The sequence below is a fragment of the Staurois parvus genome, unplaced genomic scaffold, assembly GCF_062004578.1.
Source record: "Staurois parvus isolate SC_StPar_1 unplaced genomic scaffold, SC_StPar_1.0 ptg000151l, whole genome shotgun sequence".
NCBI classification, from domain to species: Eukaryota; Metazoa; Chordata; class Amphibia; order Anura; family Ranidae; genus Staurois; species Staurois parvus.
Genome location: NW_028317947.1, coordinates 10731915 through 10745668, shown reverse-complemented (window position 1 = coordinate 10745668; position 13754 = coordinate 10731915). Strand labels below are relative to the sequence as shown.

The following is a 13754-nucleotide window of genomic DNA, read 5'->3' as shown; positions in this document are numbered from 1 at the left end:
TTGGTTATTGGTTGGTGCCACGACCAGAAAATATCTTCCATAATATAGGGTAATTATAGTGCTGGCATTACTATGGGTGTTCATGAAGCAATGAGATGGAGAGTGGAAAGGGGGCTTTTCTGTAGATTTCCTCCTGATTTTACCCAAGACATCTTCCACCAGTGGAGAGCTTTGTAGGATCTTTGGCACCAGTAAAGGACAACCATAATAAAAATAATGGGACACACTATAGTATTGCCAGGGGGTGTTTAAGTGGTGCTATCAAAGACATTGAAAGAAAAAAACATTTGAGTAATGGGTGGCTATGGCATTCACCCCTGACAGTGTTAGAGCTTGTTTCCACAAGAGGTGGATGGCTCTTCAGAGGGCATTTGACAAGTGGTGAGGGGGTAATATGTTTCCTCCTTACCATCTGTTGTAACCCCTCAAAGACAGCACCACCATGCCGCATAAAGTGCATGCAGTTGTGGGGTGGTTCACGGCGCAGCCCCATTAACTTGAAAGGGTCACATTTGACAGGCAGTAAAGCTGCATTTGAGGTTTAAAGGAAACGGTTGGAGGCAGGTGCGTGGGCGACAGTAAAAATGTGGCTCAACCACCTGTTTTTACTATCCCCCCAACCACAAGTGTAAACTACTGTAAGCCTTACAGTGTATTTCAACCCCTGTCTCTTCTGTTGGAAAGCTTAGTCTGCATGAAATTATGGGGAAAATCTAATTAAATAAATGTAAATAAAGGATGACTTAAAGTTGCTTGGGGTCTATTTATAAATGATTTTACACAAGATTCATACCACATTCATCCAGACATCACATGTTTTCTATTTGAATTGAGTTGGAAACATTTGGGTGAAAATTGTATGACTATTGTATTTATTAAGACACTTATATATAGACCCCTGTGCATCCTAAAAATTTTTTTTTCGTAATTAAATGTTTTCAGCTATTTTAATCATTCTTTGTATGTCAGTGGTGTCAAACTCCTCTATACTCTTCAAGCCACATCCTGTCCATATGCACTTGCTCCAATATTAGGCTGTATATCATTGATCTGCACCAGTTAGTTACAGTAATCCATGCCTGCATAATGTGTCGGCATGACTGGTAATAGTCTCCATCAGCGACCCATATGATGGGATGATAACGCAGCCTAAATGCCCTCCAAACCAATGCCAGTAGGCAGGGGCGGACTGACAACTCATGGGGCCCCCGGGCCATAGAGGATCATGGGGCCCCTGTGTCCTTGCCCAAACTCAAAAAAGCCTATGAAAAAGGTACCAGGGGCATCTCATGGGGCCCCCTACTGACCTTGGGCCCTCAGGCAGTGCCCAAGTTTCCAAATGGTCAGTCCGCCCCTGCCAGTAGGATCAGCATGGGAAAAGACCGATGCAAAACAGACAGGATTAGCTTGTCAGGCTCTAGTGGACTTCAACAAAATGGTGGCTGTAGACAAACACTGACTCCACTTGTAGAGAACTCCTCAGAAATGTTCTGCCCTTTTCAAGGCTTAATCATTTGAACTGTTTTAGGTTTTTTTTTTTTTTCCTAATTATTTGAAACTTTTCCTTTGCGAAAACAAATCAATAAAGGGTGAACTTTTGTTGTTACAGAGCATTATGCAATTTCTGAAGGCAACATAGCACAAACCCTTTGCTTTCAGACTTTCTCTCTCAATGAAAGTCTGCATGGAGCTATATATCAGCATTTTTTTTCTCAGCTGTGACACTGTTTACACTTTTTAAAAGCACGCAAAGTCTCAGAACACACCAAACAAAAATGTAAAGAATTCTGAGCCTGGGATAATGCATACAACCCCCTTGATGAAATCAACTTCACATCAGAAGCCCCTTTCCAATAAGAGGTTCCCTCCATCACATCAGAGACCTCCATCATGTCAGAGGTCTTCTCTATTTCATCAAGTCCCCATTTCACATCAGACTCGCCCCTTCACGTCAGAGGTCCTCCCACCATATCACAGTCTCCCCATTACATTGCTATCACCCTATCACCATAGAGTCCCCCAATGACACAGTTCACCCATCACAGAGCCCCCCACTTAAACAACCCCCCAATCACACAGCCCCCTTTCTGATTACTACTTTTTGGCTCCAGAAGAGCAACAGAGGGTGGAAGAGCTCTGGAGGAGGTGAGCTTTCATCTTCTACTGAATTTTGATGGTGGTCCTACATGCTGCCTGCTCTAAATTAGAGTCATACGTTGCCAAGGAGCAAGTGAATCGGCCACCATCACCATAGCATGATACCATGCGTCCTCGCCCTACAGAATAATTTGCTGTTATGTTGCTGGTGACCAGCCTACACTCTTGGTGATCCAAATAAAAAATGTGTTCCATACTGGTGGCATCCTGTGACAACCCAGAGGGCTTCCCAGGCTGTCAAGGCACCCCAGTCGAGAAACACTGCTCTAGAGTGTCATTGGTTTTTATGGTGCTGGTGACCAGCCAAGCCCATCATGGCAACTTATTGTGCTGATCCAGGACAAACTGGGTCACATGGTGGTGGTACCCCAGTGAAACCAAGACTGCACCTTGGTTGAGAAACACTGCTATAGTGAGTAAATGGGGAAGGATAAGAAGTGAGCGAATCAATCAGCCATCTGGCTCATTTGGCTGCTTGTTTGTAAAATGAGCTTTAGGCATTGAGCTCTGTAACCATGGTCTTCTTTAGTGAAGCAGCTGAGATTAGTCTAGTATATCTTGAAGCCCAGAGCTTCACCCGTTGGCTGGAAATAGGCAAATATGACAAAGGTGTTGACAGCACAGATAATCCGCTCACTGTATGAACATTTATATTTGAAATACGATTGTGAAAAAGGTGACAAAATAAAGATGTGACAATGTGACAATCATAAAAAACAACACATAAAAACATTTCCCCTTGAAATCATTCAGGTACGAAGCAGAATTAGCTTTGCAAAATACTATAAATGATGACGTGAAGAAACTTAAATCTGTCAGCAGTGGTCTGGAGATGGAGATACGCTGTTTGGAAGTTGAGGAACAGATTTTATCTAAGGAACTGGAGAACCTTAAGCAGGATCAGAAGGAGGTAAGCTATCTGAACTATTATAGTCAGACTCAAAATCCTTAAAAAGTATTTTTTTTCATTGAACCTGTGCTTTGTTCATGTAGGTACCCATATGGAAGAAAAATATATTTGAAATATATTTTAAAAATATTCTTCCCAAATATATTGACATATATTTGAAATGCTACAATTGTGGTCATATTCAATATAATAAAAAATAAATAAATAAATATATATATATATATATATATATATATCACTGTATGTTGAAATGCGTTTTTATTACAAAATATTTTTTTAAAAGAATTAAAAAATTTTTTTAAAATACACTTCAAATATACTGTATGTCTTTAGAAGTACAAATCTACATTTTTGGAATGCATTTACAGATATATGTAAAAATATATGTTAACCACTTCCTGTCCGGACACTTTTACCCCCTTCCTGTCCAGGGCAATTTTCAGCTTTCAGTGCTATCACACTTTGAATGACAATTGCGCGGTCATGCAACACTGTACCCACATGAATTTTTTAGCATTTTTTTGAGACAGATAAAGCATTATTTTGGTGGTATTTATTCACCGCTGGGATTTTTATTTTTTTTGCTATATAAATGAAAAGTCCAAAAATTTTGAAAAAAATGTTTTTCTTATAAAATTTTGCAAACAAATAATATTTCATCATAAATCTTGGCCAAAATTTATTCCGTTATCTAAAAAAAAATACGCCAAATTAGTTATAACCAAAAATTATAATTTTTAAACATTTTCTTTTACATTTTTTTTTCTTTATATTATTATTTATTTATTTTTTTTACATTCCGTCATCCTAGCAGTAAAGTGTCACCATGGTGACAATCAGTGATCACATGATTGGGACCTCATACAGAGGTCCCGTCCGATGATCAGTGTTTCACTGTGTCCGAGCGCGCACAACTAGAAATAGCGGGTGCCGTTTATGAACGGCAACCTGCCCCTGGAGTGCCACCGCCCTGCCGTTTAAAAACAGCAGGCGGACGGCAAGTGGTTAAAATGACTTTTTTATATGTTTTTTTAAAATATATTCTTCAGAGTTTTTTAACCTCTTGGCGCCAGTCGAACGCAAATGTGCGGCCTCCCAGCATCTGGGCCTAGACGCCGAGCGACTGGACATTTGCGTTCCCAGCACACATGTCCGGTACTCACGGAAAGGTTCCGATCTCCTCTTTCGATCGGGACCTTTCCCGAATATGTGACCGCCATGACAGTGTGTCACGGCGGTCACATGACCCTAAACCCCGCCCCGCCTCCCGGCTTCTGAAACCCTTAAAGGATCAGGAGGCACCGGCGCCATATATCTGTAAAAGCATTCCAAAAATGTAGATTTGTATTTTTAAAGACATACAGTATATTTTAAATGTATTTTTTTAAAATATTTTTCATATATTTTGCACTAAAAACCCATTTCAACATACAATATATATATATATATATATATATATATTGAAATATATTTTGAAATATATTGAATATGGCCAAAATTGTAGCATTTCAAAAATATGTCAATATATTTGGAAAGAATATATTTTAATAAAAATGCATTTCAATATACAGTATATATATATATATATATATATTTATTGAACTATATTGAATATGGCCAAAATTGTAGCATTTAAAAAACATGTCAATATATTTGGGAAGAATATTTTTAAAATATATTTCAAATATATTTTTCTTCCATGTGGGTAAAAAGTTTGTTTTAATGTCCTACATCTAAACAGCACATATACACCTTTTTTTCACATCCCTGCTTCTCCAGGTAGAAGCAAGAAAAAGAAGTCATAAGCTATGAGCTGTTGAAGCTAACATGGGGCTAAGGTCCTTCTACATAACCCATGTGACCGCACTGGCCCAATCACTAAACACTAATGCTGGTGATCTTTCCAGCACCCTTACTGTCCTAGGGTGACAATGCTTACCTTCGTGTATCTATTAAGAAGCAGCCATGTCACCTTAGGCTAGGAACGTAGAAAGACAGAAGAGGAAGGGCAGAAAAAGACCAAGTGGTCCATTGAGTACGCCCTGGTTATTTTGTTATAATTTTTTATTTGTTTTTTTTTTAACATTGTTGTCTCTTCATTTCCATAAAACAGGAGGAAGGTGACCTGCAGTCTGAAGAAGTAACCACTGCAGGATGATAAGATGCTTGAGATAACTCTGCAATGACGCAAAGTTCATTTTTAGGGTTTCCACACACTTTAGAAACAATACCTGCAGTCAGAAGCCCATTACTATACCTTATATATTAATTAAATTTTTTATATTTGTAGGACAGAGAGCGTCTCCTACAGGAAAAATCCAAGTGCCAAGTGAATGTTGAGGTGGACTGCATGCAAACAACAGAGCTTACAGATGCCCTGGAGAAGATGAGAGATCAGTACAAGGCCATGGCAAGTCATCATCAAAAGCACTATGAATCCTTGCTTCAGGAAAAGGTCTGGATAATTATATTGCACCTAATGGTTCTTAAAAATGTATCTTTCATCTATCTGAAATCTAAAAAAAAAAAAAAATCAATAATATTAAAGTGAATACATAGTATTTTTTTTTCTTCTGGAAGAGATCAGATGGACGTAAATAACATTTTCAATTCATATTACTATTTTAAGAATTTTGTATAATATAGTTTTTAATTTTGGAAATGTACATGGGACAATCATATTTTCCCTGCTTCTTGTTTGCTGATCATAGATCACGGGTCACAGATGCACAAAAATGTAATTTCCTTTGCACATCATTGAGTATTCAATACTGCTTCTCCATGTTTACCATTTATTAGTTAACATTCACCTTGCCAAGGGAACAGTCTCTACTTTTTAAATAATTGAATCCCCATGAGTCAACCCACTTAAAAAAAAATACAATACACCCCTAGAGTCATCTTATCTCTAAAGTCAATAAAAAAAAGAGGAAAAACTGAGCATTTGCCCCCTCTAGTGGCTAATCTATAAATCTCTTTAGTTGTTATGATAAAAAAAATATGGAAGTGTGAGCATGTGAAATGTGAAAGACACATCAAGAATTAATTAGATATTCAAAAGTCACTCAACCACTTCCCATCCAGCCCATGTATATAAACAGCCAGACAGGGGCAGTGCAGGAGCGAGTTGCCGTTCATAAATGGTGCCCACCATTTTGGACTGTGTGCGCTGCCTGAAAGTGCGCGGCTGTGTCCTCCTCCGAAGAATATATTTTAAAAATATATATTTTAAAAAATATATTCTTCATATTTTTTTAACATATAAAAAAGTCAGTTTAACATATATTTTTACAAAAATTTGTAAATGCATTTCAAAGATGTAGATTTGTATATTTGCAATGTATTTTTAAAAATATTTGTAATATATGTTGTAATAAAAACTAAAAACGCATTTCAACATGCAGTATATATATATATATATATATATATATTGAAATATATTTTGAAATATATTGAATATGGCCAAAATTGTAGCATTTCAAACATATGCAATATATTTGGGAATAATATTTATAAAATATATTTCAAATATATTTTTCTTCCATATGGAAGAAAAATATGTGCAAAACCATTAGACAGAGAAGGTAAGTGTAATATGTTTTTTTATTTTACTTAAAAAACAAACAAATGTTTGCAACCAATTTAAAGCAGACCTTTACCCCAACACTAAAAATTGGAATGCTGTTCCCAAACATCTGCAATACAGTATTTAAATGAAACATGTATTGTGTTATTTACAGCTGTGTCTCCAGTGCTTACCAGGGAGATCTCATCAGTAACCTGCAAGATCTAGTGAGATTTTACAAAATCTTATCAGATCTCGTGGAGAAAGACTTTTTTTTTTTTATTTCACTCAAATGACGTGTACTGTCACATGTTCAAGGAGGCAAATGAATAGGTGTGCATGAATTACCAAAGTTCTAGAAGAATTAACTAATTCATTCTCAGATCCATTTTTGCTTCTTACTCATATTGCGCTTAATATTGGAGGGGCAGAATAGGTTTTGGGAAGTAAAGGGAGGAATAATATTCTGCCCTTACTTAAAATGGCTGCCGGGAGAAGATCGTTGCTTATAAAAAAAGGAATATTGAATTATGATGAGTGTATGTTGTCTGATTATAAACCAATTATAAACTGGCCAATCTAACAATCTATGTATCTTCTTGCAGTTTAAGGAGACCACCCAGCAGGACAGCAAGGACACAGAACTTCTTCTAAGCCAAATGAGACATCTTTCTTTGTTGAGGAGGAAAACGCAGGAGCTAGACACTGAGCTTGAGGTTCACCATAGCTTGGTAATATATAACTGAGTTAAATTTTTGGAGTCACTACTCAAAAATGTGTTTTCCATTTTTCCTGTATATTTGTCTGTATATTTGCCTGTATATTTGTCTAATTCTATTTTTAACATATTCGTAATTAAAGAAAAAAGGTACTAGTTTCTTTGGAAGAACAGAATATTATGTTGTTAGTCACTGTCCTTCCCACCTATATGGAAGAGAAAAATATATTTGAAATATATTTTAAAAATCTTCTTCCCAAATATATTGACATATATTTGAAACACTACAGTTTTGTCCATATTCGATATATTTCAAAATATATTTCAATAAATATATATATATATATATATATATATATATATATATATATATATATATACTGCATGTTGAAATGCGTTTTTAGTTTTTATTACAAAATATATTACAAATATTTTTAAAAATACATTTCAAATATACAAATCTACATCTTTGGAATGCATTTAGAAATATATGTAAAAATATATATTAAAATGATGTTTTTATATGTTAAAAAAAATATTTTCAATGCATCTTTGCCTTAGTGGCAGAGGATCTTGCCCATTACTGTGAAAAAACATGTCCCCTAATTTTCACAGAGAAAGCAATGTAGGAAGACAATGAAATTGTCAGAATCCTACCATATATACACTCACTGCCCACATTATTAGGTACACCTGTTTAATTGCTTGGTAACACAAATTGCTAATCAGCCAATCACATGGCAGCTACTCAATGCATTCAGGCATGTAGATGTGATGAAAACGACTTGCTGAAGTGCAAACCAAGCATCAGAATGGGGAAGAAAGGGGATTTAAAAGACTTTGAACATGGCATGGTTGTTGGTGCCAGTCGGGCTTGTCTGAGTATTTCAAAAACTACTGATTTACTGGGATTTTCAAGGACAACCATCTCTACGGTTTACAGAGAATGGTCTGAAAATAGAAATATCCAGTGAGGATCAGTTGTGTGGACGAAAATGATTTGTTGATATCAGGGGTCAGAGGAGAATAGGCAGACTGGTTGCTGTGACATTCAGATGGTAGGGCAGATTTTGGCAAAAACATGAAAGCATGGATCCATCTTGCTTGTATCAACGGTTCAGGCTGGTGGTGGTGGTGTTCTTGGCTCTAGCAAGGTGTACCTAATAAAGTATTTTTGAAGAGCTGTAGAGCACTTGGTGTACCACCCCAGACCCCAGATGAATCTTCCTCTCATTCAACTGTACTGAGGGAATCTCTGGGCAAGGGTTCCCAGAATCTGTTGCTTTAAATGCACAATCCCAGATGGGGGCTAGTCAAGTTTCTCTCCAGAATGCCCTCTCCCCTTGTCTGGCAGGCTTGTTGGGTAAGTGGCTGCCTTCAGGCCTTCTGCTGGGCTGGCTCCTTCCTTAGCTGTACAGGCGGTCCTCTCTCTGGGGACCGATGAGGTTAAGCATTCCTCCTTTGCAGATCCAGCATGTAGGTAGGCCCCTTCCCTCTGGGCCCTCTCCTAGGCTCCTGCATTTCAGCCTCCCACTCCATCTTCCACCCAAACTCTCCTGCTGCTGAGCAGGTCAGTCACACTTAAGGGCTGCTCTGGCCCCATGCCAAACTTCTTGCCTGGGGATTGGTCAGAGTTCCTTAAGTGTGAAGATCAGCCCCTCCTCACCCCCACCCACTTAGTTCTAGAGACTTCTCCAAGCTTTTAGATCAGGAGTAGGTATAAGGGAACTGACCTGCAGAGCCCTCAGCCCTGACCCAAGATGTCCTTGTTGACTTACAAACAGGTTGGCTCATATCCAGGCTGCTGCTCAGCCTTTCTTTAAAAAAAAAAACAAGCTAGCTCCCCCTTACTGACTAGAGAGGCGCTACATGTTGTTTAAAGATGAAAGGGCATTAGCAGACGTTTCCTTTTTAACAAATCCCATGATGTCCTTTTTTTCCTAGAAATCTGCACGGGAATCAGAACTGTATGAAATCAAAGTTGGTTATGTTGTATATCTGGAAAATATACAGGCAACTGTATTAAAGTTACAAGATGCATTGACAAAATTAAGGTCAGAAGCTGAGAAATTGACTACTGACAGTAGGATATTGCATTACCTGAAAGACCTTCTGGAGATGGAAATAAGAACATACAGCATATTAATGGATGATGAGGAGAAAAGGTAAAGATACTTCATTCAAAACACTGGGAAATCTTACAACAGTTCGAATTTTCTGGATTCATATGTCACTTTAGCCATGACCTATATTTTTGTTACTTGCTATATTCTCTGGTTTTCACTTTCTCTTAACTGGGGCAAGAGGTTTTAAAGGAGGACTGCCTTCAATGTATACTGATAACTCTGAGGGTTTCTTCAGCCCTTTCAGTATATATGGCAAGCAGGATGTACTGTCTCCACTTACTGGGGCATTGGAGGGTATCTAATAGCAGAAGAACTACTGACTGTCAGTCACCATAATCAAACAAGGGGGTTGTGGTGATAACATAATATGTCCACCTTTTGCTGTAAATACATGTTAGTGGGTGGAGTGTGGTGCGGTGGCAGAATGCAGCAACTGATGTTATGAAGAACTTGCAAGCAGTACAGCAGTCAAGCGGTAGAGCTCGAGAGGGAACTTACAGTCAATGTAGTGGAGAGTCAGTGGTAGTTGGCCCACAATTAAGGCAGCCTGGCCAGTCCAACCAAAAAGAGAGCTTTCTGAAGTTGCAGACATGGGCCCTGAGCTTTTTCTACTCCTCTGGAACCTTTCCCTGCCGCTTGTGCTATCCCTGACAGATGGGTATGTTCTCTCTATACACTATATAGCTACTTTGCAAATTTGTGCCAAAACCTGGGGGCAGGGACTTAAAAAGACTCTGCATGACCCAAGATGGCCACCAGTGTCACCGGGATGCAGCATAATCAACCAGAATGCTGTCCCAGGGACTGAGGGAACAATAGAGAAACCCAGTTTCCCTTTATTTCCTTTCCATTTGCATTGCTGCTCCAGAAGAGCACCACTTACAGTGGAGATAATAGATTGCACATGCCTGCTTGCCACTCAAACACTGTAACTGACATATAAAGTTTAGATAGTTGTTCTGTTTCATGATTTTTATTTAATTATGTATTCACTATTGCTCTGCGTTCTTCTTTTAGGATAGAAACTGTGATTTCCGAGCCTTCTTACAACAGACAAAGTAAGTACGCTATAATATAGGCACACCACAAATATTAAAGAAAAGCGTTGGAGATCAGTAGAATGTAAATCCAACATATTATGGCCTGGCTAAAGGATTTTGATGAAGTGCCCCTGTATGTTGAAGATCAGTGGAGAAGGTGGTCAGTGGTGAAGTATCCCTCTTAGATTGATGGTCAGTGGAGATGGTGGTCAGTGGTGAACTGTGCTCTTACGTTTATGGCCAGTGGAGAAGTGTGCCCTTACATTGATGATCAGTGAAGAAGATCGTCAGTGGTGAAATGTACTCTTAAATTGATGGTCAGTGGAGAAGATGGTCAGTGGTGAAATGCCCCTTTACATTGATGGCCAGTGGTGAAATGTCACCTTACATTGCTGATCAGTGGGGACGGTGGTCAGTTGTGATGCGCCCCTTACATTCATGGTTAGTGGAGAAGTGTGCCCTTACATTGATGATCACTGAAGAAGATTGTCAGTGGTGAAATGTACCCTTACATTGTTGGTCAGTGGATAAGATGGTCAGTGGTGAAGTGCCCCCTTTCATTGATGGTCAGTGGAGAAGATGGTCAGTGGTGAAGTGCACCCTTACATTGATGACCAGTGGAGAAGATGGTCAGTGGTGAAGTGCACCCTTACATTGATGACCAGTTGTGAAATGCCACCTTACATTGCTGGTCAGTGGAGAAGGTAGTCAGTTGTGATGTGCCCCTTACATTCATGGTTAGTGGAGAAGTGTGCCCTTACATTGATGGTCAGTAGAGAAGATGGTCAGTGGTGAAGTGTGCCCTTACATTGATGATCAGTGAAGAAGATTGTCAGTGGTGAAATGTACTCTTAAATTGATGGTCAGTGGAGAAGATGGTCAGTGGTGAAGTGCCCCTTTACATTGATGGCCAGTGGTGAAATGTCACCTTACATTGCTGGTCAGTGGGGACGGTGGTCAGTTGTGATGTGCCCCTTACATTCATGGTTAATGGAGAAATGTGCCCTTACATTGATGGTCAGTAGAGAAGATGGTCAGTGGTGAAGTGTGCCCTTACATTGATGGTCAGTAGAGAAGATGGTCAGTGGTGAAGTGTGCCCTTACATTGATGGTCAGTGGAGAAGGTGGTCATTGGTAAAATGTGCATTGCATTCATGTTCAGGGGAGAAGCTGAGCAGTGGTGGAGTGTGCCCTTACATTGACGGTCAGTGGAGAAGGTGGTCAGTGGTGAAGTGCCCCCTTACATTAATGGTCAGTGGAGAAGGTGGTCAATGGTGAAGTGCTCCTTACATTAATGGTCAGTGGTGAAAGGTTCTCTTACATTGATGGTTAGTGGAAAAGGTGGTCAGTGGTGAAGTGGGCTCTTACACTAATGGTCAGTGGAAAAGGTGGTCAGAGGTGAAAGTGCCCCCTTACTTTGAGGGCCATTAGTAAAGCGCCCCCTTACATTGATGGTCAATGGAGAAGGTGGTCAGTGGATGAAGTGACCCCCTATGTTTGTGAATAGTGTCCCTATAATATTGATAAGATAGAACAAGTCCAGTGAGGGGTAACAAAAACGGTGAAAGGCCTGGGTGATGAAACATATCAGGAGAGACTTCAGGAACCTAACAGTCTGGAGGAAAGAAGGGAAAGGAAAGACATGATTGAAACCTCTAAATACATCAAAGGGGTGAACAAGTGCAGTATTTTCAATATGCAACCAAAATCAAGAATACAGGGACATCACCCTAAACTAACTGGAGGAAAGTTCAAAACTAATCTTAGAAAGTATTATTTTACAGAAAGGGTAGTTGATGCTTGGAATAAACTTCCAGCAGAGGTAGTGAGCCAGTCAACAGTAAATGGCTTCAAACATGCTTAGGGCAAACATAGATCTATACTCAGACAAAAAAGTAAAAAAAAATAATAAATAATTAAAAAAACGGGCAGACTCAATGGACCACTCAGTCTTTTTTCTACCATAATTTTTCTTTGTTTCTATGGTCAGTGTAGTGACCCTTATGTTGGTGGTCATTGGTGAAGTATCTTCATCACATTGGTATTAGTGGTAAAGTGCTCCCTTACAAGTTACAATCTTCCAACATTCTCAATGAGTAATCATTGGGGGAGGGGAGAATAAGGAAATATGTTTACCTGCCTGCAGCAAACTGATTACATCATTTCCCCAAGAAGCTTCTCTCAGATCTAGTCAAATGCAACAAGATAAATTGGCAACACCCCAAGATGGGTACAATCTCAAAAAATGGGTGCAGAAAAAGGCATCAAACTACAGTAGAGAGATCCCACCCCATATATCGCATACATGGGGCAGCACAGTGGCTAAATGGTTAGCACTTCCACCTGGCAGTACTAGGGTCGTTGGTTCGAATCCCAACCATGACACCACCTGCCTGGAGTTTGCATGTTCTCCCTGTGCCTGCGTGGGTTTCCTCCCACACTCCAAAGACATGCTGGTAGGTTAATTGGATCCTGTCTAAATTGTCCCTAGTATGTGTATGAATGTAAGTTAGGGACTTTAGATTGTACACCCCTTGAGGGTTAGGGACTGATGTGAATGTACAATATATATGTAAATTGCTGTGTAAATTGACAGCACTTTATAAGTGCCTATAATAAATAAATACATAATACATAAGCTAGTAGGTGATTCCTTCCATCACACTTTGTCTATAGTTAAAATATAAATATTGTGGTCGGACTGATTTTTTAACTTCCCACCATCCAATTAAAAAGGGCATAAGAATCCAGGTACTTTTTACCAACTAATGATGCCCATCACAAGGTGTTACCTTCTGACTGTAAAATCTAGTCTAATTTAATGACTTTATAGTATTTCCATATCAGCGTACAATTGCATCATTGAAATTTTTAGTGTTTTTGTTTCTGATTTCAGAGTCGAGGTCCTCACTTACCAGGAACTTACTGTTTGCAGATCATGGAAGAAGACACACAAAACATGTTGGCGCATCGGCTTTTCATGAATTAGAAGAGAATGTTAAATAAGTTTTTGTATAAATAAATAAAGCTATTTATTGATAATAAAATCATAGGTAGGTGTGATTTATGATAGGTTGAGGTTTTGGTAATATCATTAAGTATTTAACAGTCTAATTCTGCTTTTCTACCAAATGATTTACACTCACTAAATAATTAATGTTAATAATAAAATAAGAACTTGTTTAAGTGTATCTATTGCATTTTTTTTACTGTTTGGATGGTGTGGGACAGGGGTCTC

At 38.8% G+C, this 13754-nt stretch overlaps 1 protein-coding gene across 2 annotated transcripts in view; it reads left to right on the top strand.

Annotated features, from left to right (window-relative positions):
* The window catches only part of LOC149464455 (keratin, type I cytoskeletal 12-like), a 35152-nt gene extending 21445 nt beyond the window's left edge, over window positions 1-13707 (top strand). The window contains exons 3-8 of one of the 2 annotated variants that reach the window (XM_089674424.1): window positions 2911-3067; window positions 5358-5522; window positions 7238-7363; window positions 9295-9515; window positions 10494-10534; window positions 13392-13707. In XM_089674424.1, the coding sequence (XP_089530550.1) occupies window positions 2911-3067; window positions 5358-5522; window positions 7238-7363; window positions 9295-9515; window positions 10494-10534; window positions 13392-13522 (841 nt within the window). In that variant the 3' untranslated portion in view covers window positions 13523-13707. The remainder of the gene's footprint in view (window positions 1-2910; window positions 3068-5357; window positions 5523-7237; window positions 7364-9294; window positions 9516-10493; window positions 10535-13391) is intronic. The other variant, XM_089674425.1, reaches the window with a different exon arrangement.
* Window positions 13708-13754: the final 47 nt, after the last annotated feature.